Source organism: Zootoca vivipara, chromosome 2 (assembly GCF_965207765.1).
Source record: "Zootoca vivipara chromosome 2, rZooViv2.hap1.1, whole genome shotgun sequence".
Lineage (NCBI taxonomy): Eukaryota > Metazoa > Chordata > Lepidosauria > Squamata > Lacertidae > Zootoca > Zootoca vivipara.
The window spans coordinates 35,491,125-35,518,662 of NC_142584.1; the positions used below are offsets into that span (position 1 = coordinate 35,491,125).

The window sequence follows — 27,538 nt, forward strand, 5'->3', positions numbered from 1 at the left end:
AGCCATTTCTTCAGTGGAGCTTCCAGACACATTGAAAGGACCATATTTCTGGAAAATTACATATTAGAATTGAGCTGCAAACCTGTACTCATGTAGTTGCAAGCCCCAATGGGTAGGCATGCATAATATTGCATTGCAAACAGGGCTTACATCCAAGTTAAAATTTTAAGTATTATATGAGCTTATGGTAATTAAAATTAATGGGAAATTGATAGGAAGAAGTAGGTACCATAGAAGATCTCACACTTGGGCTATGTCAGTATGAGGAGAACGCACCATAGGAAAGAGACAAAAGGGGCCACAGAGAACTTTGGGATCAAGTTTGATGAGTTTCGGCATGTTGATCTTAATTCTGCAAAGGTGGAAGAAAACAGAAGAAGAACTACCGCTTATCTCATTGAATAAACATGAAAGATGAGATGGGAAGGTTAAGATTCATTTGGAGAAAAGAGGAAATAGGATAATTCAGGATTTAATGGAAGTGCTTGGATTGGAACATAAGCATATGGGACAAGTCATTTATTTATTTAAATACAATTATATTCCACCTGTTTTTCAGAATAAATCAAGGTGTCTAAAAATAAAAAGGTTACCCCCCCCCAAAAAAAGATTGCTGGATATATTTTTTTAAAAAAAATCCACATATGTTAGGAAAGGCAGGTCATAATTCTCGTTATTCTATGTGATTCTTCCAGAAACGTCTGGTAGCTTTGTGAACATATTCCAGAATGTTAAACCCACAAAGAAGATATATGATTAATTTTATATAGAAATGTCTTGTCATTCAACATTGCATCATTTGAAAGAATCAGGAAGTAATTCTAAAATATAATCTCATTTCAGGTACATAATCACATTATAATCACTATATTTCAAGATACAATGTTTAGTTATCTAGTTGTAAAAGATTCAGGAGAGTTATGGAAAAGGTACTGTATAAGTTGTTGGAATAAGTTGCTTATGTGAAGCTTGCTGCCGTGGCTCATTTACCAGGACGGGGGGGGGGGGGGGCGAGCAAATAGGTGTATAAAATTAAGCGCAGTACAGACGGACCTTCCGTCTGATGCGGCAAGGCTCTCCCCTCATACGCGGAGAAAGAAGAGAGCGGGTTTCTCTCTCTCATAATACAGGTACAGTACTTGATCTGGGTTCATCCATTAAATCTGAAAGATAGAAGGTTGGGGGGATGATGCAGGACAGACAATAGGAAGAATCTCTTCAGCCCTTTAAAACCACGGAATTCGCTGTCACAACATGAGATGGCCGCCACGCTGGGCTGTTTTAGAAAGGAGAGGGCAATGGCTACCTCTCGTCGCTATTGCCGCCAGTCATCTGAATGGGGAATCTGCGAGTCGGGGAGAACGGGGCTGCTGCTGCAGCGGCGGCGGCGGCGGCGGCGGCGGCGGCGGCGGGGCATCTGCTTCGCCATTGTGGGAGGCGGCGGGTGTAGAACTAGCCGGGCCTGCCGCCGCCGGATCCAGCTGGGTCTCTCCTCCTCGCGCCTCCTTTTCCTCCCTCCCTCTTCCTGCGTCTTTTTGGGCGAAGCCGTCGGAGGCATCATCCGTCCCGCCCGCTGCCTGGGAGGGGTTACCCTGGTGCCGCGAGGGTGGGAGGGAACAAGCGGACGGCGGAGGCTGCAAGCGGAGCCCCAGTAGCGCCGAGAGAGAGAGAGAGAGAGAGAGAGAGAGAGAGAGAGAGAGAGAGAGGGAGGAGGAGGACGGCGGCGACGACGACGACTGGCGGTGGTTTGGGTCGGTCGGGGCCAGGGAGGCTGGCGCCTGTTGTCGCGAGTCCCGGCTCCGGGTGTCCTGCCAGCGAGCGGGGCAGGAAGGAGCAGCAGCAGCAGCGCGCGGGCGAGGAGCCGAGGGCGGGCGCGCGGGACGGGCAAGGAGGGGGTCGGGTCCGCTGCTCCTCCGCTCCTGCTGCATTGCAGCCTCTCTCCTTCTGCCGTCCGTCCCCTTCTCCCTCCTTCCCTCCCTCCCTCCGCGTCTGGCGCGCTGCACAATGGCGGCTCCCGGCCCCGGCTCTGGCTCCGGCGGCGGCGGGTCCCAGGCGGCGCACACGACAGTCAGCAGCATGCAGGGTAAGGGAAGCGCGCCTGGGGAGGAGCGGCGGCCGCAGCCGGGCCCGAAGCGACGCCCGCCGAGCCTACTGTAGGCCGCGCGGCGCTTCGCTCCCTTCCAACCCTCGCCGCTCACCACACGCTCCCCGCCTGGCTGGCTGCGGGGACGGGAGGGGGCGCCCGAGCTGGACCAGGCCTCGCCGGAGACCGAGAGGCCTCGGAGGGAGGCCGGCTCCGGCCGCCTGGAGTTCTGAGAAGAGCCGCTTTCCCGTGTGGGGCTCGGCTGGGTGGGAAGGGGGGTGTGGTGTGTAGGGAGGGAGACGAGGAAAGCAGGGAGGCGGGGAAGCTTCGTGTGTGTGAACAGGCGCTTCTGGGCGGCAACACGGGTAGGGGTGCAGTTGGGGGAGGCGGCTATACGTGTGCATAGACGTACGTGTGAGGGGAAACTAGGGGCCTTCTATCTCCTCTGGAGCGGGCAGGTCTGACCGGGGCATGTGGGCGGTTTCCGGGTGATGGGAGTAGCCACGGTTCGGGGACTCATCCCGGGGTGTAAGTCTGGGGAGGGTGTAGGGAGCCTAATCGCTAGGGCGTGATCGCTACTGGGAAAACAGAATTAATAAGCAAAAAATACGAGGCTGACGTCTGGCTGACTAACGAAGGTATGTGTCGGAAGAACGCATGCGTTAAGGTCGGGGTAGAGGTAGCATGTCCATGTTGCTCATGTCTGCTCAGAAGTAAGTCCTGTTGAGTTCAAGGGGATTTACTTTGCGGTCCGTGTGTACAGGATTGCAGCCTACCGGTAATTGCCCTTGGGGTGGGGGTGTAGGGGTAAACGAAAACTTGGTCTGTGTAGGCCCCATAGATTTAAAGCACCTCTCTAAGAGTCCTGAGTACCTTAATTTAACCCCCACAAAGCTACAGTTCCCAGCACCTTTACAGATTACAGTCCCCATAAATTGGTGGCATGTTTGTGTATGCTTTAAATGTATGATGTGTCTGGAGTCAATAAGTGGTTTTTCTATAGTCATGCAGGGGGAAAGTGGTCTTGTGTTTTTTTTAGGAGTGCAATATGTAGGTAGATTAGATGTGAGGCCTTTCTGAAATTGAAGTTAGAAGGTGGTTTTGGTTGAATGGGGAATGCATAACAGTGAGTGCTTCTCTACTTGAATAAAGGGAGTACTGTATCAGATTACGGTATTACTAGGTGTGCTTGTAATTAAGGAGGATGCAGAGTGCATGAATGTGAGATGTGGATGGAAAGTGCAAGGTCCTTTTCTCAGCGTCATTGCATATTGAGCAAGTGTTTTTGAGAAACAGATGTTGACTTACCACCCCATAATTTTGATTACGCCCATAAGAAACCTCTATGTGTACCTACTAAATTTTTGGAGAGGGATACAGTACTTTGATACCTATGTACTCGGTAAAATATTTAACAAAATAAAGCTGAAAGTATATCTTAATATTTACAATGTAAACTCAACACTGATTTCCTAACTCCATTTAATACATAGAAGCTAAAATTAGTGGTACATCCAGTGTAATGAGTATTGAATTAGGTTTGTACTGTTGAAATAATGAATGGTGCTGTGTGACACCAGTGATGCTGTTTTAACACTTAATCAGTTCTTTCCTCCCACAAATGTGTATGATCACTCACTGCAGTATCTTGGGACACGGTGTTCTCTGGGTTGGCATACAGCAGGCATCCTCAAACTTCGGCCCTCCAGATGTTTTGGACTACAATTCCCATCATCCCTGACCACTGGTCATCTTAGCTAGGGATCATGGGAGTTGTAGGCCAAAACATCTGGAGGGCCGCAGTTTGGGGGTGCCTGCCATACAGCTTTTGAACCAGCTAACCTGGAAAGCCTGTTATGCCCTTTTTGATTACGCCCATTTTGGACATAACTGATAGCAATTCAAGGGAATCTCTAGTACAGGCACCCCCAAACTTCGGCCCTCCAGATGTTTTGGACTACAGTTCCCATCATCCCTGACCACTGGTGCTGTTAGCTAGGGTTCATGGGAGATGTAGGCCAAAACATCTGGAGGGCCGCTGTTTGGGGATGCCTGCTCTACCGTGTTTCTCCTAAAATAAGACGTGCCTCTAAAATAAGCCATGGCACGATCTTTTAAAGCTCAAAAAATATAAGACATCCCCCGAAAATAAGGCGTGTTGGGGGGGGGACCGGTACCTACCATACCGTGCTGAATGGCGCTTCCGTAAGGAACAGGAAAAGGAAGATTCCTGTCCTAGCTGGAAGCGGATGCCCACGTGGAGCGCAAAAGGACCGGGAGCCGGGAGAAGCTGCAGCACGTGCTGTGCAGAGCCTCGGACTACCCTAGCAGGACCCTGCGCGACCCGCAGCTCGCACCATGCAGAGCCCTGACCCAGCTCCAGCCCAGCAAGAGCCGGTAAACGAGTGAACGGGAGCCGGCAAGCACAGCAGCGCCGCGCTCCAGCCCCGCGGGAGCCGCCAACAGCCAACAGCGGCGCTGCGCCGATCCCTGACCCTTCGGGAGCCGGCAAACCCAGCAGCGCCGTGCTCCAGCCCCGCAGGAGCCGCCAAAGCCCGCAGCGCGCTCCGCGCCGAGCTGCAACCCAGAAAGAGCCGGTAAACGCAGCAGCTGTGCTGCGCCGAGCTCTGAGTGAACGGGAGCCGGCAAACCCAGCAGCGCCGCGCTCCAGCCCCGCGGGAGCCGCCAAAGCCCGCAGCGCGCTCCGCGCCGAGCTCCAGCCCAGAAAGAGCCAGTAAACGCAGCAGCTGTGCTGCGCCGAGCTCTGAGTGAACGGGAGCCGGCAAACCCAGCAGCACCGCGCTCCAGCCCCGCGAGAGCAGCCAAAGCCCAGCAAGAGCCGGTAAACGCAGCAGCTGTGCTGCGCCAAGCTCCGGGTGAACGGGAGCCGGCAAAGGCAGCAGCGTGCTGGGCCGAGCCCTGACCCAGCGAGAGCTGGCAAAGGCAACAGTGCGCGGCAAAGTCAGCAAGGCAAAGGCAAAGTCAGCAAAGACATCCCCTGAAAATAAGCCGTGGTGTGTTTTTTTGGAGGAAAAATAAATATAAGACGTGTCTTATTTTCGGAGAAACACGGTAGTAGGAGGACTGTGAAAGACGTCTGGAGAGCTGCTGCCAGTCAAAGTAGACAATACAGAGTTTGAGGGACTGGTGGTCTGATTCAGTATAAGGCATCATCACCTGCTCATTATAATGAGCATATAATTATGTGCTAGGAAGCTGCCTGTGCCACTTTTCAGCACCATCCTATGTACATGCAGCAAAATGCTCATGTTTGCAATTGTCAAATACCTGTATGTTGTTTGCCTTCTATTTCATGTTTAGAAGTGCTTCCCATTTTGTTGTGTTTGAAGTATCCTTCATAGATATGGTACATACAAACACCAGAATAGTAAATGTTACTGAGCTTTACTGCTGAGTTGGCACTGGACACTAACTTTGGGTGTGTGTATGTTACAAAAGTGTTCAAGGTCAGTATTTGAGAAACTACATATATATTGTTATACATAACTGTAAAGCTATGTAGACTTCTCTCTTAAACTGCATTAGATGGAGTAAAGTACCTGTATAGGGAGGTGTTTGTTTTTTTATTAACACTCCACGTGCTCTTGATTGGGTAATTATATGAGAGGCAGATTGTTCATTGTACAACTCTGATGGTCCTGTAAGCATCTCACAATATTGTTGCAATATATTATTTTTTGTTTAGTACCTGGAAGTGCAGTACCACACTCACTGAGTTTCTGTGGGTAACTAGAAAAATGTTTGTCAGATGCTGCTGGCATGTTTGACCTAATACTTGGTTGGATCCTCAAGCAATTAGATCCTTAATAGCTCTTGTAGCAAGACACTCCCCTTATTGGGTTGTTTCTTGTTTGCTTAGTGTTTTAGTTTGGGATCTCAAGAATGTTGATTGGTATATAGCAGACTACAGTATTTGGCTTTTCCTTTCCTTTTGCTTTTAGACCGTACTCCTAGTATTATTCCCAAGCAACATTCTGTGTTAACATGGGAAGGATAGGAACACACTCCATACACTTGTAGTAAAAATGGTACTATGAGTACCTAGGAGTTAACTCTCAATAATACCCCTGCATTTGGGTGCTCAAGTAAACCATTATGTTATGATATTTGAATTTTGATTACTCACCTGGGTAGTCTTGCGGTAAAGAGTGTTTGTTCCCCTGCATATGGGAAAACAGCCTACATTGAAAGGGAGGACTTCAGGCTGGTTCCCACATTATGGTGTTAAGTAAGGGAAGTGGCTTTCGACCCACTCTTTTGCCTAAAATATTAATGCAGGATATATATTTTTAACCCTTAACTTTGGTTGTTGCAAAGTAAAAGTTTATTGCAAGGGTTTGCTGAACCACTCTGTGAACATCACCTGTACTTGTGTCTTTCTAATGAGTAGGCACATTTGAATCAAAGTGAGTGATCACAGCAATATGTTACAGGTGTGCATTAATTACTTAATGTAAAATCACAATATGGGAGATGACCTTTAGTCTTGTATAGAACCAGGCTGCAGACTGCCCAGATGTGCTGCTCTTTGAAGGGAAAAAAAGGTGGTTTTCTTCTATCCTGCCTTTCTGCCTGCTTTCAGTGTTAGAAATGTAAGTGTTCATTCCTGGCAAGAAACTTAGTAAAGGTAAAGGTACCCCTGACTGTTAGGGCCAGTCATGGACGACTCTGGGGTTGCGGTGCTCATCTTGCTCTATAGGCCAAGGGAGCCGGCGTTTGTCTGCACACAGCTTCCGGGTCATGTGGCCAGCATGACTTAGCCGCTTCTGGCGAACCAGAGCAGCGCATGGAAACACCATTTACCTTCCTGCCGGAGTGGTATCTATTTATCTACTTGCACTTTGACGTGCTTTTGAACTGCTAGGTGGGCAGAAGCTGGGACTGAGCAACGGGAACTCACCCCGTTGCGGGGATTCAAACCTCCGACCTTCTGATCTGCAAGCCCTAGGCTCTGTGGTTTAGACCACAGCGCTATCCGCATCCCTTCGGCAAGAAACTTACATGGTGATTTTATTGAAACTCATCACCTAAATTGTTCAAAGGCTATGATGAATGAAAACTAGGAAATTTTCATTATTAAATCAGTATAGAAAATTTTTGTATTTGTAATTCAATCCAGTGTATTTCTCCTCACTGAGATCTGGTCCAGGTGATGTGCATAAGACTGCAGCCTAAATCATTGGTCTGAGTCGGCTTCATTTCTGTGCACTTGTTTTGTAAAAAACAAACAAAAAAGCTGTGTTCTCATTCAAATTTGATTTTGAATTGAATTGAAAGTGCCTACGCTAGATTTTTTCAAAAAATATGTAGGGCCATAGTACTGTACATCATAATATTTTCAGGTTCTCCTTGTGCTTCTTTACTGAATTAAGAAATCCTAAACAAATCCTGTTTACTCAAAACTTATATCAAACTGCATTAGAAGATGGGCATTTTTTTCATCCAGAACTCCCCTGAATTCCGTTCCGGCACCTCTCAGTTGGGCACTATTGCTATTATAAGAGAACAAGGGAGGCGTTCATGGTGAGTTCCGGCACTTCTTTTTCTCGAAAAATAGCACTGATTAGAAGTGTGAGCGCGAGCAGAATCTGAGAAGTTGTATTGGATACATATGGTAACCTTGTGTAGTTCTCTTTTCAACAAGGTATCAATAGACCAGTGGACCTGTTTAGACCCCAGTTCATGCATTGATACCGCAGTAAATAATGTGTAGCTCTCATGCACACAAGAGCTTCCTTATTTACCTATGGCAGGGTGACATCCCATTACATGCAAGGAGCTACCCATCACTAAGAGCTCCATATGAGCATTGGAGATCCTGTGAATCTTTAGATCAAAGCAGTAAATTGTAATTAAACGTCAGAAACAGTCCTGTAGATTTTTCTCTATCCATATGCATAATTCCATTTTAATAATAATAGATAAGTTCATATAAGTCATGCTGTGGAGTTGAGTTTGGTACTTTTCCTTCCCAAGATTTATTCAGATGGTAAGTGACATACTAAAGCAGTATCCAGTTCACTCATACCATTTCCCCTGTGTCATTTCCCACAACATAGGATTTTGTTACATAACTGTTCTATAAGTGCCAGCATAGGAAGATTTCAGTCAAGAGCTCAAGTGGATGTTCTCCTCACATAGGAAAAGTGGACCGTTAGTGTTACCAGCTAAAAGCATGTGAAGAGTGCATTAGCCTCTTCTTGGAGTGAACTGTTGGATATTGATTGATTTTGACAATATTTCTGTTCCGAATTAAATACTTTGTTTTACCACTATATTGCTTCACTTGGAAAATGTTTTTGTGCATTCCAAGGTTAAAGAGAATTTAGTGCTCGGAAAGATAATGCAATACTAGGTGTTTTCCCCCTCCCCTATGACTCCATGGCTTGATTCTCATCCACAGTCTTATCAAGGCTACTTGAAATATATAATATATATTCCAGAAAGTCCCAACTGATTGAATGGGTGGTAAATGGCAAATGCAGTTCAATGTAAAAAAGTGTAAAGTGCTGCATGTCACGATGACAAATATTAATATTAAACACATGTTCCTGGAGTCTGAGAACAGGACAGAGACCTTTGGGTCGTAGTGGATAGCTCAATGATAATACAAAATCTATGGTGTGGTTGAATTTGGAATACTGTGTACAGTTCTGGATGCCTCACCTCTGAAAGAATCTTGTAGAGTTGGAAAAGGTTCAGAAAAGAGCAACCAGAGCAATCAAGGGGATCAAGTAACTCCACTGTGAGAAAAGGTTGTCATGTTTGGGACTTTTTCATTTAGAGAAAAGGAGAGTAAGTTGGCGTTATAGAAGTTTATAAAATTCACATGGCTTGAAGAAAGAGGGAGTCTTTCTCCCTCTCTTAAAACGTTAGAACTTGTGCACATCCAGTGAAGCTGTATGTTGGAAGAATCAGGACGAATAACAGAAAATACTTCTTAATGCAGCACATTAAGTTAAACTTAGTTAAACTAAGGAACTCACTCCCACAGAAGGCAGTGATGACCACTGATTTGGATGGCTTTAAAAAAGGATTGGACAAAGTCATGGAGGATAAGGCTATCAGTGGCAACTAGCTATGATGGCTGTGCTCTACCTCCATAGTTGGAGGCAGTAATGCATCTGAATACCAGTTGCAGGAAATCATTTGGGGGGGGGAGGGTTGAATGCTCTTCTGCTTGGCTCATGCTTGTGAATTTCGTTTGGCATCTGGTTGGGCATACTGTGACTAGGATGCTGGACTAGATGGGTCATTTGCCTGCTCCAGCAGGCTCCTCTTCTGTTCTTAAATCTGCACGGGATTATAATTTGTAGGCAGGTTTTTTTGAAAGGCTCAGAATCATTACATGTTTCTAGACCTTATGCTTTTAGAAAATCTTGGAAACATAGGCATACAATGTTGAAAAACATTGTAATAAATTGGATGTTGTATTGGTGCCCATTGGTTAATGAATACACCCTCTTTGTTCTAGGACCATGCCATCTAATACCTATCACTTTGCTATGTTTTTGTTTGTTGCTTGCTTCTGATGTTCCTTGTGCCCTCTATTTTTACATCTGACAACTTTATTTCTTCATTTTAGGCCAAAACAAGTTTCTTCAGCCCATCCAAATTATGAAGTTAACATAAAATAATAAGACAGTTGCTCTCTTTAATCTGTGTTTAGAATTCAGATGTGTCCTCCTGTCCCAGAGGAAAATAGTTAGCAGAAACAAGCATTGCTCCCTTTACAGCCAAAAATTCTTGATTGTAATAACAGAATGGAACATTCTGGAAGGATGTCAACTACTTTACTGAGACCATCTTGGTTACTTTCCTATTGTCCTTTGCTTTTTAGCTGATTTGGCTGGCTTTTTTCTTTCTTGCCTGAGGCTCTTGCTGAGCTTAAGTACCATATCTTCTGGATTCGTGTATTCATGGTCCTTTTCTCTGACTCAAGAAAAGATGGCCAAACTTTAGAAAGTGTAGCTTTCAGTGCTGGATAGCAAATTATGTCAAATGTTAAGCTGTATGAGTAGGCTCAATGTGCTTCCAAGCTGTTGTCAAATGCCAGAGTAGATTCTTTCCTTTTGATTTGCATATGATTCCAAATCCCTTGTTTTCAACTTGCAACTGAATATTTGCATAGACTTGTTTTGGCTTCTTTCTTGGGCTAGTTATGGAAACTCAATCAGAACCAGCAACCAATTTTTTAAAACAACTTTTTAAACTAAGTAAATTTTACTTCATAATATCTGGATATTTTATTTGTTCCTGAATCTTATCAGAAAGGAACAAGTATGTTAGTACTCTGGCCTAGAGTTTTCATTATTTTTTCCAGATTGCATATACACAGTAACAGACATTGCTTTTACTTACCAGTCAAATATCTAGGGGTGTTACTTTTTTACTCCTGTTCTTGGACACGATGGTCACTCATTTATTCTGTTTCATGTGTAAAAGCATTGAATTTGGTGCAATTTTTCCTTCAGCAGGGCTGTGGTATTTGATAGCTCAAACCTTTTGGCAATATCCAGTGAAGTTTTCACTAGCTCAGGGATTTCTGCTAGTGAAACAGAGCTTACCCCTCTTCTCCCTGTGTGCCCCCCCCCGCACTCTCCCCAAATCCTCTTTGCAGGGTTGGGAGAATCTCCAGAACACATTAAGGGTGCAGAGTGTGGCTATTACATTCATGTCTTTCCTGTGACTTTCCTATGGTGTCTTGTTTGCCCCTATTAGAGACAGAATGCTGAACTAGGTACATCACTGGTTTGTTGCAGCAAGGTCATTATGTTGTACTCAATGATTATGGCTGAGCACAGAAGGCTGCCATTTTCACCATTCACATTTATATACCTGTGAATTTTCAGGAGTGCAGCTAGTATAAACCTATCCTCTCAGTTGACCATTGGGCTTCAGCTAGTTGTGTATTGAAAGAAAGAAATGAATGCAGAGGGTCAAGTGCCCTATAGTTTCATGGATTACTATGTAGGCCTCAACAAGTCACTGTTTTCTCACTTCTACAAGTGACAAAAAATATATACTAGCATGTCACATTTAAAAAGTCATATGCGACTTCCAGTGTTTTGTGAATGCATTATCCACAATTTTGGGGCAAACTTGAATATTCATATTGGGCACAAAATGTAGCAACCTGAATTTCTCATGTCTCATTTAAAAACAGCATTTTGGTTTTTTTATGTTCAGAGAATGCTTGAGAAGCCACAGAAACCAGAGAACGACTCAACAGGATTTTCAGTGGGGAGGGATTGAAGTATTAGTACCTTGGATATTTACTTGCTCCTCCTCACAACTAGCAAAAGTGAAATAAATTATGCAAAATAAGTAAAGTAGGCAAATCGGGTTTATCTGCATTATTTAGACAAGCTGGAGAAACAACATCTGTCTGTCTCTAAAACCAAGTCAGATATAATTCTGCGGTGAATGGTGAAAACAGACAGTGATGCTTGCACATGTACAGTATACCCAGAAATACAAATCTAATCTTGGGAAGCCTTCATCATGCATGTACTTATTTAACTTCGGAAAGTACATTGGGAAACTTCCTAGCAAAATCACCATTTGTTCTTAACATTTTGTTTAAAGTTAACAACAAACTAATACTTAACCTCTGTAGCTGACCTGATCTGGACAGCCACCTGCTGATGCTTTACTGATGTTTCGGACAGTACTGTATAATACAACTTTGACTTTTCCAAAAGGTATTAGATATTGACAAGAAAACAGATGATTGGAGTACTGTCTTTGCAACTCAGGCAGTGATTTAACCTTTTATTTGGTGGTTGAGGGTGTTTTTTTTTAATGAACATGAAATGTGATTTTTAAAGGTTGTGCAAATCTCTATTTTCCAGAAAATGAACTAGAACTTATCTTTTTTGCTTTAGGCTTTCAGATAAACTTCTGTGAAAAAGCACAAAGTAAGCTACATGTTTTATAGTATTCTGCTATTTTATTTTATTTTATTTTTATATCATTCTTGGTACTGGGAATGTGTCCACTGTTGATCTAACTAACCAGCCATGCATTAATACATGGGCAGAGCTTCCATTTTTCATCTTGCTACCCAAATCTAATTCTGTTGATCTGTCAATAATTCTTTAGTATCTCTTATACTTCTTGGATAGTAAACTAGAGGTCACATAGATAGTTGTTCCTAAACTGTTACGAATGAAAGATTTAAGACTTTTATAAAATGAAGTGGAAATACAGATATTTGGGGTTTAATGATGTCTAACCACTTAGTGGAAAAGTAGTCATAGGGACTGAGAGGATTATTTCAGTAGGGGCCGAAGTCACCTTAGTGTTTCTGCTCTTGTTTTAAAGTTTGGCATGAACTGCTTTGCATTGGCCTTGGTAGCGTGACACAGTAAACCAAACTATGGCTCGCATTCACTTTGCTCCTGCCCAGTCAGTTTGGTATAGCAGCGGTGCCAAAGTTTGGCTTAACAATTCATCTGAAGGTGGGATTGTGCTTAAACTCTACGCTCCTTAACTGTGATGTAGTCAAGAGCAAACCTTGGCTACAGACCATGATTAAGGAGGAGATAACCATAGATCGGTGTGTGGATGATACACTAAGCCAACCTTGGCTTCATTGTTGTGCTGAGCTAAAATAATTGGGGATCATCTAAGGGGTTGCGTTCTCCCTGGGAACTAGCATGTTTGTGGTAAGTTATGGTTTGGCTTAGTGTTATATGGGAATGCGACAATTGTCAAGCCATCAATCCAGTAGTGTAATGTCTAATCTGATTGGCACTGGCTCTCCCAAGATCTCATGGAACAGTCTTTCCCACTGCTACCTGAGATCATTTGAGTGGAGATGCCGAGCTTCTAACTTTAGTCATGCAGAGCTTGCCCTCTGCGACTGAATCAAGGTATTCTACTATGGGCTCTAGTTGTAATTTAAATTACTCAGTAGTGCTTTCTGTGTACCTTTGGAATGATAACTTTTGAAAACATGACTGGATACATCATTTTGAAACTGACGTTTCTATAAAAGTCAGGAAAAATTGTCAGTCACTATCATCCCATGTTCGGATGATTAATGGAAGCTCTGCACAATTAATTTTTTCATTGTTTCATTCTCTTATGGCATTCATTTTTTAAAAAATTGCTATGTTCATTATATCATTATGATTGCCTGCCATGCTTTAGTGGGAACTTTATTGGAGACAAAAACAGCACTGCTAGCATTCCCCCCTGCCCCTTCTACTGGGTACACCTTGTATAGTTAAACACATCCATCTTGCATTCAGGCTGCATATATTTTTCATTTTTATTTGAAGCTAATGGATATGCATATTTAATTTTGAAATGATGAAATGCTTGTAAGATGACTATTGATGCTTAGTGATTTGCTGCCTAAGGGTTCTAAAGATGATCCCTAGTAGGAAAATGGTAATCAAGAAATGCAAAACAGTTTGTGCCCCAAATATCACCACCAGCTATCTAGACAATCAGAAATGTAGTTTACCTCCTATTCCAGTCCTATGGTACCTCTGGGAAATGCTATTTTGTAGTCAGTTTGTAACGCATTTTTGCAGCACTGTGAAGATATATACCTAGAAGGGGGGCAAATGACAAGAAAAAGTAAACTGAAAAGATTCAAGCGGTTTCTGAGATAACTTGCATGGTGTTTTGGCACCTTGTATTTTCCTGTCACAATGACACGTCTGTTGTTGTGTAGAATGCTGTTTTATTCTCTTGCGCCTCTTGCAGATAGTGCTATTCCCATGGATGAGGAAGTGCTAGTTCTTAAAAGTGAGGGCCATAACAAAAATGAAGGTAATTTTTCAAACAAACAAATAGGAGCTGTGGGAGCTTCCAGATTGGGCCATGGGGGCGAAGGGGAACTGTCTCTGCTGCAGCCCTGATCTAGATAAGAGGCCCCATAGCTACTACTGGTAACCACAGGAGGATGGGACCCAGGTTGAGACTAGGGTTAAAGCTTCCCTTCTCCATCCTGTAGTTCCAATCCAGTTTTCAGGAGTCCTTGGTTCCTATTTACTTTTTAAAAGTGAAGTGAAAACCATCATTTCTGTTTTGTCCCTGAGTTGTGGTCCCTCCAAGCAAGAAGCTTGTGTTAAACAAGAACTAATGCTTTAGCCTTCTTTTCCCCTCTGGCTTCTTATGCTCTACCTATTGCTTGAATCTTTGTCTTATGACTTCATTCTACAGTCACCACTTCGTGCCATTAAGGACTCCTGTTTTTAGGGTGTGTGTGTAAGCAGATGGCTTCTTAAAAGATTAATGAAGTTGTCCATAGCAGTATATTTCTAGCAGAAATAATAAATGGGGACTGATTAACTTGGGCAGCTGTGAAGGTCACAGCAGAAAAAGTAGCGTAAGTAGGTAGACCACAGATTATTTGCATATTTTTATTCATAATGAGCAAAGCTTATAAAATTTGTATAAGCCTTGTGGCCATCAAGTCATAGTTCTTAGACATTTCAATACTCTCTATGCCTCTGTTAATGCAATTTGCAGGCACTCCCTTCCTAAATACCTTTAATTAGAAATCAGTTCAAGTGATTTAAGTGGAACATAATTTCATGTAAGTATGCTTTAGGGAACATGTTCCAAAACTGGTGATATTTGTGATATTTCTGGAGGTGGCTAACAACTGACAGTGGTTTTAATCTTAAGTCTTAGGAATATGGTCTTTCCTTGCAAACAAATATTCCCTGTGGAAACAAATATCCTGGTTATTTGTATTTTTTGCAGCTTTTATACCTTAAAACTAACTACATGAAAGAGTTTTGAATTCCCAGAAGATCAGAATTGCGACACAATCTCTCAAATCAAGAAATAGTATTAATTGCCCCAGTTTGGGGGGGGGGGAATGAAAGAAATGGAGCAGGATGATCAGTGATTTCCTATGCAATGGGGGTATGTTGATGGTTCACTGGAGAAAGCATTTAGAAGCAGTCCTGCCCTGAGCACCCTCATTTCTTTTCTCTCTGGGCAGTATTCAACTAAATCTTGTGCTAGCACAAGGGGATTTCCCCTCGTTTCTTTCTCCCACATGCATCCCATGCCATCCCAAAATCCCTGAAGGATAGGGAAGAAACCCCAGAACAGATTTAGAGGGCATGCAAGCGGAAGATGGGGAGAACATTTCATTGCACAGGGTGAAATCCTTGTGCTGACCTTAGCACTATGCTCCACTTTAGCTCCACCTTAGCACTATGTTGAATACAACTCAGCACCTGCTAGATCAGTCAAGAACATGGCTCCCATTCCTGCAATCTTAAAAAATGTTATCCTAACCAGAGAGATTATCCCAATTTTTTCCATAACTAGTTTTGGCAGGAGGGTTACTTTCCATTCTCCCTAAACGTGTCAAAATTATTAACCCAATCTATCCATCCATTCTTCCTCTCTGTAGTAGTTGTTTTCAAATGAGTTTCTAAAGAAACAAACCTCTTATTAAGCTGGCAAGTCCCTGGTTCACACCTGATCTATAATGATGGTAATGTCCTGGCTGGGGTTTTTAAAAAACCTTTCTCCTGTCCACACACTTAAGTCTTCATGCAGCGAGAAGGTGACTAGCTACAGAATTCTGGCAAACTCAAGAGAATCAGTGACTGATGAGCGCCATCTCCACTAAGGAGGAGTTGTTAGGAATATGTTGCAAGAAGTATTTGGGGAGAGTACTACCAAAAATAACACACAGAGAAGCCCTAGCAAATGGTACAATTAAGGCAATGTGAACACATGATGTGGATAATGTGGATGAGTGCACTAGCTCTGAAGTCACTTGTTCTTTCCAGGCTTCTAAAATGTGCATGTGTCTGCATATAAATGACCTTCCACACTTTATACATTTGCCTTCCATTTGCTGTAAGATGACTGAAACAGTGATGAAGGGAAGGGGTGGAGCAAATAATGCTAGAATGCTCATCCTACTGCCCTCCCTATTATGCTTAAATTGACCGGACTTTAAAACATACTTTGGACTAGAGAAGTAGTTTCTTCAATTCCAAAGTAGTAACGAGAGAAGCGCTAGAAGCTAAAGTGTGAGACATAGGGGCAAGACCTGGAAGGTGGGGATGGTTCTGTACACCCACCACAAATTAAGGAAGAGGCTTGTCCTTTTTAATACTCCATTCTGTCCTTTCCCATTATTTGGAATCTCAAAAGGCAGACCAGGGCAGTGCTACTTGAAGTGGTGGTCCATGTATTTGTGCTCGTCTGCGAAGCATCAGCTGCTGGTCCACAACAACACCACCACAGCCCAAGTTGGGAGGGATGTTTCAGGGACCAAATATGGTACCAGTTCCTGGCACATCAGTGGGGTGGGGATTGCTGGTCCACCACATCAGACAGTTTGAGAAACACTAAGGAATGCTTTCAGGACAGCTATTTTTCTGCTGTCTGAATACTTAGCTTTCAATACTACTTATGAAACAAATCATCAGCTTGTAAGGAATTTCTGCAAAGGGGAACAGTATAGTCTGCCTTTTGGTTGAAGATCTTTAGGTTATACCACTGATATTTATTCCCAGGTCATCCATAACCAGGACAGCTACATGTACTATTTTTGTTCATCAATACGAGATTCTCTTAGCAAAATTCTTACACTGTAGTTTAAAAGAGGTCCTTCCTTCTCCTGCATAGCAAAGTGTTTTATTGAACCGTGTGCTGCTTCACAACCCAACCCTCTGGAGTAGATTTTGTGGGGGAATGAAGGAAGGCTTGAATAAAATCATCCCGTCTCTTCTGCCTACTGGAGAATCCTCTGAGAAGAGCAGGATCTCTGGATTCAAGCTCATTATCTTATCTCTATAATGCCTTATTTGTATTTGTCATCACTAACTCCCATTTTGCACCACTGAAAACATTAATTATTGGGAAGCACATGAGGAATTGTCTGCTCAGCCCTAGAGTTGCCCTCCAAAGGGGCCAGGCAGCAGAATGTATTGATGTCCAAGTGGCATCCTTCCAAATTATTGGTCCTAAAGCTAAATTCTAAACAGAAAATGTGGCAATAGTATGCACAGAAGACAGGTATAAAGATGGGTTGGTTGTGCACAGCATTCTTTCTACACTCTTGGCTGGACTGTCTTTTTATTGATTTAATACTACTAATCTCCATATCTGCTGTTGGGAGGCGCAGAGGTCAGTGTGTAAATCAGTGCAGTTCCCATGTTGAATGTGAATATTGAGTACGTGTACTGCATCCAACAACCAAGAAGTACCCTACAACAAGGCCTTATTCTTCAGATGTGATCATTTTTGTTTGTTTCTTTCTCCCAATTTTTCCTGGAACAGAATACAATGATGGCATTCGTGTACCAGGTTCTGGTCTTGTAACAGCATCATTGTAGTTTCTGGGGAAGACAGAAAAGGCAACCCAACTCTGATCTGCAATAATGCTATCTGTGCACCAACCTGGTGCATAATGTGTGTATACAGAATCAAGGAACTAAACCCAACGTTTATTTCATATGTACTGCTTAAATCTGTAGACACAGACTAGGTCACAAAAATCAGGTTAGACTTTTAGTAAAATAGGTATGGAGGTTTTTTGAGTGGATTTTTTAAAAGTAGAAGTGTTTTCTGTTTCAGGCATATCTAGAATTGCATTCAATTAGATAGGCTTCCCAGCTTTTCAGAATTAATAGCCCAATGTTGCAGGTGTATATGAGTTAATCCTCTTGTTCTTGCAGCATCAGAAATAGAGCCTTCATCTTCATTTCCTTGTGAACTCCCTTGGGAGGTATGAGGCTCTGGTGGTGTCACACAACAGTGTGATGTCAATGAAAGCTAGCAGAAATTACCTAACTAGCTTTAGTGCATTATATATCCATAGACTTGGGTTTATTAATTGGGTCTTGTGTCTCGTGGGGTTTCTCTGATTTGGGCCTTTCTGGTATTATCTGAACCACTAAGTTGCTGATACCATCTTTCCTGTTAACATGCAGAAAGCGGTGAGGAAGATGCACTCCTGCAGTTGCTTTTAATCTACTGTTTAGATATGTCAGTGTAGTGTGGTATGATTGAGGCTTTGTGGTAAGCCATATGCCTTTAGCTTGTGCAAATGAAAAGTTTGAATTAGCTGCTATATATGTGCGTGAGCATGTGATGGATGAAAGAATATGAGGGTGACAAAAGAGCAATACAGCAAAAACAACTTGAGGTTAAAATGCATGCCATGTTGGTTTAGTTGACTTCTTGCTTATGTTAGACACTGATCTGAGATGCAGGGCCAAGGTGCTCAAGACCATACTGTACAATCCTATACATGTTGACTTAGAAGTAATTCTCATTTGAGTTCCGTAGGGTTTACTCCTAGGTAAGTGGTTATGGGACTGTAGGCTAAATCTAGCAGGCAGATTTCTGAAGTGTCCAGTTGATCACTCTCCTGGAAATGAATCCCATCAATTCACTTCCTTGTTAAAGTGTGTTGGTATTAATGTGTCATATGCCAATCATTCCTATGCATTGCAAGGGGGTTGAACTATATGACCCTTGTGGGTCACCGTGCAATTCTATAATTCTGTGATTTAATAACAGGAATGTTAATAAGCTGTTTTTAAAAACTTAGGTCAGTTCATCCCTTCGTTAACAAAAGGAAGTGCATTATTTTTAGAAATACTCAAATTTTGCATCAGAATTTTAATTCTGTTATTGAGTTAGACAGTTCAAATTCTTTTCCTCAATGTGTTAAAATAGATCAAGTTTAATCCAAACATTATTTCCATAACCTGTCTGTCTGCACAAAACATTTATTATTGAAGTTTGCTAAGTGGAATCTGTGCTATGGTGCCTCATTAATCTCCTTTACTTCTTCTCAAACTGGGGCTTCCTGCTTCCTTGACATGAAGACTGTTGCTGTGAGGAGATAGGAGGTATGAAAAACCAGTCAGTCAGTAAACGTGGGGTGGCTTCGGCACACTTCATTGCAGAATACATGGTAGTAAAATGTTTGATAGGCTCAACTTTAAGTTCAACTGCAGCTTTAACTTGCCACTTGCTATAGTTGTGAGATACAGCAATGTATTTATGCTTAGGAAACTTGCACACATTTATAGATGCTATATGTATTAGTATGCCAGCAGATTCTTCTTCTTTTTTTTAAGCGAGGAGTTCCCCATTCCCCATTGGCTACAAAAAAAGCACATGTACACTTGCTCTCTCAACACCTACTGGCATGTGCAAGTATGTCCTTACTCTCTTGCATTCACACATTCAGGCTCGCAGATACATGTGCATATGCTAGCATACTCCTATATGCACACTGATCTTTATTTCTCATGCCCAGAAATGTTTTCTCAGTTGCATGCAGACCTGCACATCTCCACCAGCATTAAAGGAAGAGGTTCTAGTAGTATAATTGTAAAAACAAGGGCATTTGTAGACCAAAGAAGCTGTTTGTCAGATGCAGACTTGCTCAGCGGCTCAATTTGGTGTTAAGTGCAGAAGCCCTGTCCAATGACTAATCTATTGATAATGCAATATTAAATGTTCATTGTTTATATGAAATGTTTCATGTAGGGAAGAATATGTTATATTTTTGGTTCTGGTTCATTTTGGATGCTTTCAATACAGTAACATATGTTCTCTTGCCGAAAAAGAGTGTTTTTTGTGTGTTTGTTTATCTCTCAGGTAAGCGCAGAGCACTGAAGTTGAATTTTGCAAACCCACCTTTCAAATCCACAGCGCGATTTACTTTGAACCCTGGAGTTCCTTTTCAGAATCCACACATGTGAGTATCAAGCCAGAAATTCCACCAGATGGAACCATTTTGAAGTAGGAAGATAAAGCACTTTCCTTTGTCACACGAATTTTGTAGGCAGTTCAAAAGATAAAATTGTAGTCTGGACTGAGACGTAGGATGTTCTGTTTATGTAACATTTTCTCATGTATTTTTGGAACTTCAAATAAGCTATTTTACCTAAAGCCTTAAAGCAAGACTACTCCTTTGAACTGTACAAAAAAAAAGTCCTGTCATTTGCTGGTAAGTCATCTCCATATGGCAAGGGTAGCTAACCTGTGGTCCTCCAGATATTATTGGACTACAAATTCCCAGCAGCCCCAGCGAGCGTGACCAGATGTAGCCCCACGCTGCCAACGGCAGTTTAGCCACTCCTGCCTTATGGTTAATCTCATTCACGGACTGCATAAACCTATACCTGCTGCTTTTCAAGTTTGCAGAGTTTTTATTCCTGTATTTGTTTTTAAGATATTTGTGTGAGAAATCTTAGTTTTAAAATTGAGGCGATTCTTTTTTTAGAAATCTAAGAGGTGGTGAGAAGTTACTAGAACCCTGTAAGTTTCCAAGAAAGGTATTACGGACAGCCTTATATACAGATTCAGTGTAAAGTGGAGTATCCAACAATTGGTTGCTTAATGCAGCAGAATGTCTCTTGAAATACAAGCCTTGTGTCCTCAGATCCACCAATCTGGACTGATGGGTGACTTCTCTGGCTGTGCAGTCAGCATCTCCTTTATATTCCCTTGTGAGGTTTTTGAACTCCGGCAGAGTATAAGTCCTCAGAGCTTTGTGCCTGCCATTCCTCCAGTTGCTTGTACTTCCTTTGGACAATTCTGCCATGTATGTGTGTCTGTATGTTGCTGCTTTGTACATATAGCTCAGAGCTTTCTATTTCCCATGAATATATCAGTTTCATTTCCTTATTTAGAAACTCTTCCTTGTTTTGATTCTAAATCTATCCAGGTAATTATAGAAGGACTTTGGAAAAGTATTACTGTTATGTATATAGTCAGTTCTGAAAACCAGAAGATGGAGATATTTCAGTAGACATTCTTATAAGATGTCCAGTTTATCATCCAAGAAGAGAAGCAAGGTTCAGCCTGCAGAGTTCCGACATCCAGCAGTACCACCATTCATAAAATGTCATATTAATTTCAGAATTTAGGACTTACTCCCCATGTTAGAATATATAAGCTAGCTGGACACAATCTTTTCACAGTAACATCATAGGTCATTTATATAGTGGTTCTGCACAACTTTTGTCTTTCAACTTTTTCTCTTTGATAGATTTCACCTTCATAAGACCTTTATTCTTAGTAGGTTAACTCATCACCTTCTAGTGACTTTCTTTAATAGTGATATTTTTCATCCAGTGACTTTCTGAACTGGAATTTCTGTAGATAATAGCTGTTCTTGTCTGGCAGTTCATCTTGCATCTAATAATAAAATCCCTAATTTCAGGCTCATCAGGCAGCTGATGGTATTGCTTTGAATTTAAGATTATTTTGATAAAGTAGGTTGGGCAAAAGGAGAACTAAGTTTTTTCTGCAACAGCCAGCTTCCAAAATACTGTGAATTAGGGTTTTTTTCTAGACCACCCACTGTATAGATAAATATATCTTACATTTGACACTGAACATCATCAACAATCTGTTTTGAGAAGAAACTTGTTATGTAGTCTCTGAAAGGAAGCCTGTTTCTATCATAAAATTTGTGTTGGGTAGTTCTTTTGAAATGGGAAAGGCTTGTTTTATCCATTTGTCCCACTCACCTTTACAAACTCCTCATTTAATATTTAGGCTGCAATCCTATACCTGCTTACCTAGGAACAAGCCCCACTGAAGTCAGTGGAGCTTGCTTCTGAGTGGTCTTGTTTAGCATTGCATTGCAAGTGTTCAGTGGTTAAATTTTTTATCATCTTTCTTAGGAGGTTTACTTAGGATGGTTTTCTTATGTCTCAGAAGGTTTTCTTAGGAGCTGGTATATTAACAAGTAAGGATCATAACATCTTATAAAATCTCATTCTTTTTTAAAATCTTTTGCTAATGTGGGTTTTTCTAATATGTCATTCTTCTTCCAGACACCTTTCCTTGTGTTGGATATTTACTTTGTTACCTGGTATGGAAGTCCATATGTGCTATGAATAAGGCAATTTGTTGTTATTGGATTAAATATTGTTTTCCAGTCATTGCAGATTGTGTTTCAGTAGCTGGTTATTATTCTTCATTCTATGAGTTGGTTGTTATTCATTGTATATAAAACAGCAGCTTATACATAATTGTGTTGATTAGATTTTGGGGATATAGTTTGTCATCCCATTCATCTAGATGGGTAATGCTGAAATTTCAGAGAGGATAGTTTCTACTGTGGAGGCTAGGCATTTAGGCTTAGTTTTGAAGGCTTTATCCTATTTTTCTAAATGATTGAAAATGTTGGACAATTTGCTTGATCTTTGTGTCCTTGAAGCTAATAGCAGTCCTTGGTTATACTGCTCCTTACCCACATTTAATTGCCCCTTAGGCATACTTGGTTGGGTTCACAGGTTGTGTTCAGGGGCTTCAGTGATGGAATTTTCAGATAAGAAATTGCAGCTGTCATTACAGGCAGGTTGAGGACAGGAATGTATCTTCTTTAAAGCTCTTCATTCCAAGATTTTCTCTGTCCAGAATTTAACTGCCCCACAAAAAAACAGCTATGGAGGAGATTACCAAAACACATTGTTCAGGTGAAAAGTGGTTTCAGAAGGGGATAAATATACTTGGTGATAAGTATCAATGTGGGCTTCTCTGTTTATAAGGAAGATTTTAGCATAATGTTAACTTTCTTTCTGTAGAATTTGTGGTTGGCTACTTTATTCAAGGTGAAGCTGCCTGGTTTGTTCTGCAGCTATATGTAAATTAGGCCGAAAGCTTTGCGGAAAACTGCCAGTGTGCCCACCACGAGGTTAGAGTTTCTTCACACTTCATTGTGCCTTGTCCTGTCACCTTGGCTAGTTAAGGAGCAGAGTTATTTATGTGTGTTGCAAAAGTTACTTTATGTGCTAACATTGTGGTTAAAATGATGTTACATACATGTAATTGTAATATGTCTTTATCGGTCCTATAAGTTTAACTTGACCAATTTAAGACTAGTTACTCTGACTTGATGTTTTTATGGTGTGTCTATGTCCTTGCCAAAGCTTGAATTAGATCTCCTGAATTAGCAGTTACCTCAGATGCCACATGTATATAAAGGCAACAACTTATTTGCGTGTGTTGCACATGAGCATCAAATTGACCTGGAAGTGGCTGGAAAAGGGAACATAATGCGGCAGAGTGGGCTTATGTGTGCTCCACCATCGTGCACAGTAACCTGGCACGCAACCCCCACACAAATCTGGGGTTGCCTGTAATTCTTTCTTCTGTGTAGTATAGATTGACAGAGATTCTCATTTTGTGTTTTGTAAACAGTGTAGTACTTCATTTTCATAATTTCACCATAGAATATTAACATAGCAACAACTTCCACAGTGGGATGGTTTACATAAGTCCTATGGTAGATCAGTGTTGTTACTTCCTGCTCTTCCATTTCCCCCTCTGGCTTGGCTTGGGTTCTTCTGATTGGGTGGATTAGGGTCAAATTTTTCCATAGATTGATTGTAGATTATTCTGAAAGTTTGTAGAAGTGGTAGATATACAGTCTTCCATGCACATGAGTCTGTTGCTTAATTCTAGGTAAACTGTACAGTAAGATACAGAATGCACAATAACATCTGTAGACCCTAGGGGCTGTTCTGGTACTGTGGTGATTTACATTTGACTCACCACTGTTGCAGCCCTGGTTGGATATTTATATTCTATGGAGCCCTGTTAATGAGTACTGGAGGCTGATACAGTGAACCATTGTTGAGTCTATGAATATTTCATGTTCCTTGGTGCTTTGCTGCCATATTGCAAAAGATCAGACATAAGAGCTTTCGCTGCACAAAGGCACAACTGGGAGATACAACATTTTGGCAGAAGAGCAGCAAGTATGCTTCTTCCCTGTTGCAGTGCAGCTGTGTTTGTTGGACAGTCACTGCAGAGAGTGGGGAAAGCATGTACATACATGGCTTTCTTGAAAGTAAGAGGCCAGGTAAGAGTTTTTTCCAAGCTGGTTCTGCCCTATTTACTGAGGTTTTGCTGCTTCAGCTAAAGCATATTTGTAAGCTCTGGCATTCATTGGGGTGGAATCTACACACAGGTTAAAAATGATGTGAAAATGCTTTTTCTAAAAATCATTTTGAAAAATGCATTGAATTTGTTAGGGCTCACACTTGGCATCTAGTGTCATGATTGTATATTGCACATTACAACACATTCAAAACATTTTGTTTGCAGCTGTATAGCTGAGTCCTGGATCTCCAGATTGGCTGCATTTCTTTGCAAGAAGTGAGATACAGACAGATAATTTCAAGCTGACCATCACCTTGTAACATTTCATCAGAAAGAATTCTGCTTAATTCTTGAACCCCAACAGTTCACAGTTCCTGCTAAGTATTTTACATGGCACTTTTCTTGCTATACACTATAAAACTGACAGCATTGAGGGGAAGTGAATGTGGCTAGAGAGCTCGAAATGGGTTTGCAAGTGATCCAGATCAACATCGTTACTATGTTCATAAGTCATTAGTTTCTCTTTGAATACAGAATTGTTGAGGCCATCCAGGTTACATAGATGAGTTGCATGTAAAGGAATAAGTCACTGCAGTTGGAGCATGGCTTCCTAAGATAGGCACTAAGATCCAAAGTACACACTTCAAAAATTTATGAAAATGAACCAAAGTTCTTGATTCTGAAGGCTGCAGCATGGACAGATTCTCAAATTGATGGCATTGCTTTAACATGTCTTTTTTTAAAATCAGAGCAAGGGAGATTTAGCCATAATTAAATCATGTCTGCTGGAACGTGACTTTAATCCTGAAGTACCTAATGATTCTGTGCATCTAGAATAGAAGAGGAAGTACAAGACTAGCAAGTTCCCCCTAAGCTTTCTTCTTCACAGTACCTGTGTTGAACAGCCCCAGAATGTTCCAAAACTCTAGCCGGAGAACTGCCCCACATGTCCTTTTCATGCAGCTTCAAATCTCCCCTCAAGGGCTGGGGCAGGCACCTTCCAACTCGGGGTTTTCTTTTTCCTTGACGAAGGTTCAGGATTTAGAAAAGTAAAATCTATGCAGAGAGAATTAATTGCAGTACATTTTTTGACAAGATTTGTAGAATGGTAGACTATCTCCATGCCAACCATTACAGTTCGCTATATTTCACAATAGAGAAAAAGGGAGATTGCCAGAATGATTATCAGATATGATGAGCTCATCTCTACTGTCTTAGACAAGGTTCCTTATCATTTTACTCTTTGGAAGGATGCTTTCATATACACGTTGCTTTAGGAACAGTGGTACAACCCTCGCAGTTGCCTAAGGCATTATTTATCCTGTGTATCTCACCTTAGATCCTTGAACAAAATGCCTTAAGGACTTCGTTTCTTCTCTTACTTTTTTGAATTGCCAGGAATTGTCATTGTATCCACACACACACACACCCATTCCTATTGGAAACCTCAACACTACTGAGAAATCAGAAGAATTTACTTTCTCTCTTCTTACTTGTGAGCCTCTGGTTGGATTTTCTTTTTGGGGGGGGTGGGGGGATGGGACTCCTAAGAAGCAGATCAGAGAAGCAGCATGGCAGATCTCTGTGTCCCTCTCTGTGTCTCTCCTTAATTAGCAGAGGACTCAAGGAGATTTTGATACATCCCTTTTCCTAACAGTCTTGACTTGACCGTTGGTTTTCATGTATGTAAAAATACTGAATCTTCCTCCCCTGTTTGTCCTGCCCCTGCAAAGGGGTAGGTTTTTTTTTAGTGTTAGTAGAGGAGATTTCTTACCTGGAAATACTTGTGAGAGATTCGGATCCAGAAGCTCTTCCTTGTTCCTCACACAGTCACAGAGTGGACAGTGAAAGCTAGCTTCTAGCTCTTCCAGGTTCTCAGGGAAGAATTCAGTTCACTACAATCTAAATAAGTAGGGTAATAGTTACTTCTCCTGATTGGTGGATCCAAGACACAAGCACTAGTTTTCAGGTAAGAAATTTACCTTTGTCAAAACAATATGATGAAGCAATGTAGTGGTAAGCAATGTAGCAAATTGTGACAAAGAAGGTCAGTGGCACTAATTAGTTGATTTTAGCTAGCAATTTTATTGCAGGTATGTAGTTCATAGGACAAAATGAAATACTGCATCTGAAATTAAGGCTTGCATGCTATTCCTAAATGGTCTTGCTTGGAGGTAAGCCCCATTTATTTCCAAGGGATTTACTTTCAAATAAGGTTGCAGCGGGTTGTAGCCTTCCATGGCTTTCATGCATTAGTATGAGTGGTTTTTAACAAGGCTTTAAATTAACTGCCACACACTTTTCTTTTTTTCTTTTTCCAAAAAAGGAGAGATATGGACTAGCCCCTTAACAAGGAACTGAAATGTGCTCATTTTGTATATAAAAGGCAGTCTGTTTTTTTCAATTACTATGTGTGTATGTGTTATTGTGTTATGTGATAACAGCACTGTGTTTTCCTGTCATTTTTACAACTCTTTCCTGGCTGAAGTGATACACAAGCAACAATGGGTAGTAATCACATTGCCCCGTTCACTTTCAAAAGGAGAGAAGCGGAGATGATCGTGAAACTTTCCAGCAGGCTACAGTAAGCGTAACTGTCTGTTAGCCCCATTGTCAGATATTTTCAAAAGAAAGGAAAAAAGGCATGAACACCAATATAGATCCTTGCATAAATTTGTCATATTATGAGTGAATTAATATATATATATATATAAATTAATTATTAAATACTTTCAACATATATTTCATTATTATTGTTTAAAGCTTATTGCTACATTCATACTTGCAATTCCCAATGTTCTGTCCCAGCTGACTGTCATTGGCTCTAGAAAGACAGTGTATTTTTTAAAAGTGTTCTGGTATTCAGAGGGTGACTCAGTGTTAGTTTACGATAATCTCTCCTTTTAAAACCATAAATATTTAATTCTCAAGCATTGTTGACCTTAATGGATGGAGTTGATGCAGGTGTAATGAGGTTGTTGCAAATTGCCACCAAAAAGCCTTCAGCTTTTTGGTCCACAGCTCTAAAACCTAAAAAGGTCCACAGCTCTAAAACCTGTGAACCAAGTTATCTTTTTTGAAGTATTATTTCATTTTTGTAGTCGCCATACTTCCAACACCTATTGATCTGTAAAACAGCCCCCCTCCCAACAATTAATGGACCAGTGAAACATATGCTTCTGGTGAAGTAAGCCTGAGGCACAATTGAGGTGGAGTCTACACACTTATGAAAATGCTTTTTAAAAGTGTTTTTTACAAAATACATTGAATTTTCCATAAGGCTCACCATCATCATCTAGTGTCACATTGTATATCACACTTAAAACACACTTAAAATGTTTTATTTGCAGCTATATAGATGAGTCCCAAGGCAACTGAAGAGTTGCCATCCATTGCAGGGGTGAGTCAGGCAACGCAGTACATTTCTGGATAATTAAAATAGTGGACCTTAAAGCTGCTCGCCCAGACAGTGGAAATAACCTTGCTACTTCCATGTTTACCCTTCCAGGAGAATAAAGAGTCTTATCTAAGGTCCCCTGCCTCATACACACTAACAAGAAATAGTTAAACTTGTAATTT

General features: G+C 41.5%; 1 protein-coding gene and 1 long non-coding RNA gene across 16 annotated transcripts in view; one reads left to right on the forward strand and one right to left on the reverse strand.

The window, feature by feature from the left end:
• Window positions 1-456: 456 nt before the first annotated feature.
• Window positions 457-1,541, reverse strand: LOC148686809 (uncharacterized). The gene is made up of 2 exons (XR_015948058.1): window positions 1,307-1,541; window positions 457-1,163 (listed from the first exon to the last, which is right to left on the reverse strand). It is a non-coding gene; the product is annotated as an uncharacterized LOC148686809 (long non-coding RNA).
• MAP2K4 (mitogen-activated protein kinase kinase 4) overlaps window positions 1,049-27,538 on the forward strand; it is a 51,010-nt gene continuing 24,520 nt past the window's right edge. The window contains exons 1-5 of one of the 15 annotated variants that reach the window (XM_088661635.1): window positions 1,052-1,130; window positions 11,992-12,024; window positions 18,937-18,960; window positions 19,718-19,817; window positions 26,448-26,543. In XM_088661635.1, coding sequence (XP_088517761.1) covers window positions 1,064-1,130; window positions 11,992-12,024; window positions 18,937-18,960; window positions 19,718-19,817; window positions 26,448-26,543 — 320 coding nt within the window. In that variant the 5' untranslated portion in view covers window positions 1,052-1,063. Of the gene's footprint in view, window positions 1,131-1,602; window positions 2,084-11,991; window positions 12,025-15,877; window positions 18,961-19,717; window positions 19,818-26,447; window positions 26,544-27,538 lie in introns of those variants that run through there. The other 14 variants (XM_035104628.3, XM_088661636.1, XM_035104631.3 and 11 more) reach the window with 14 other exon arrangements.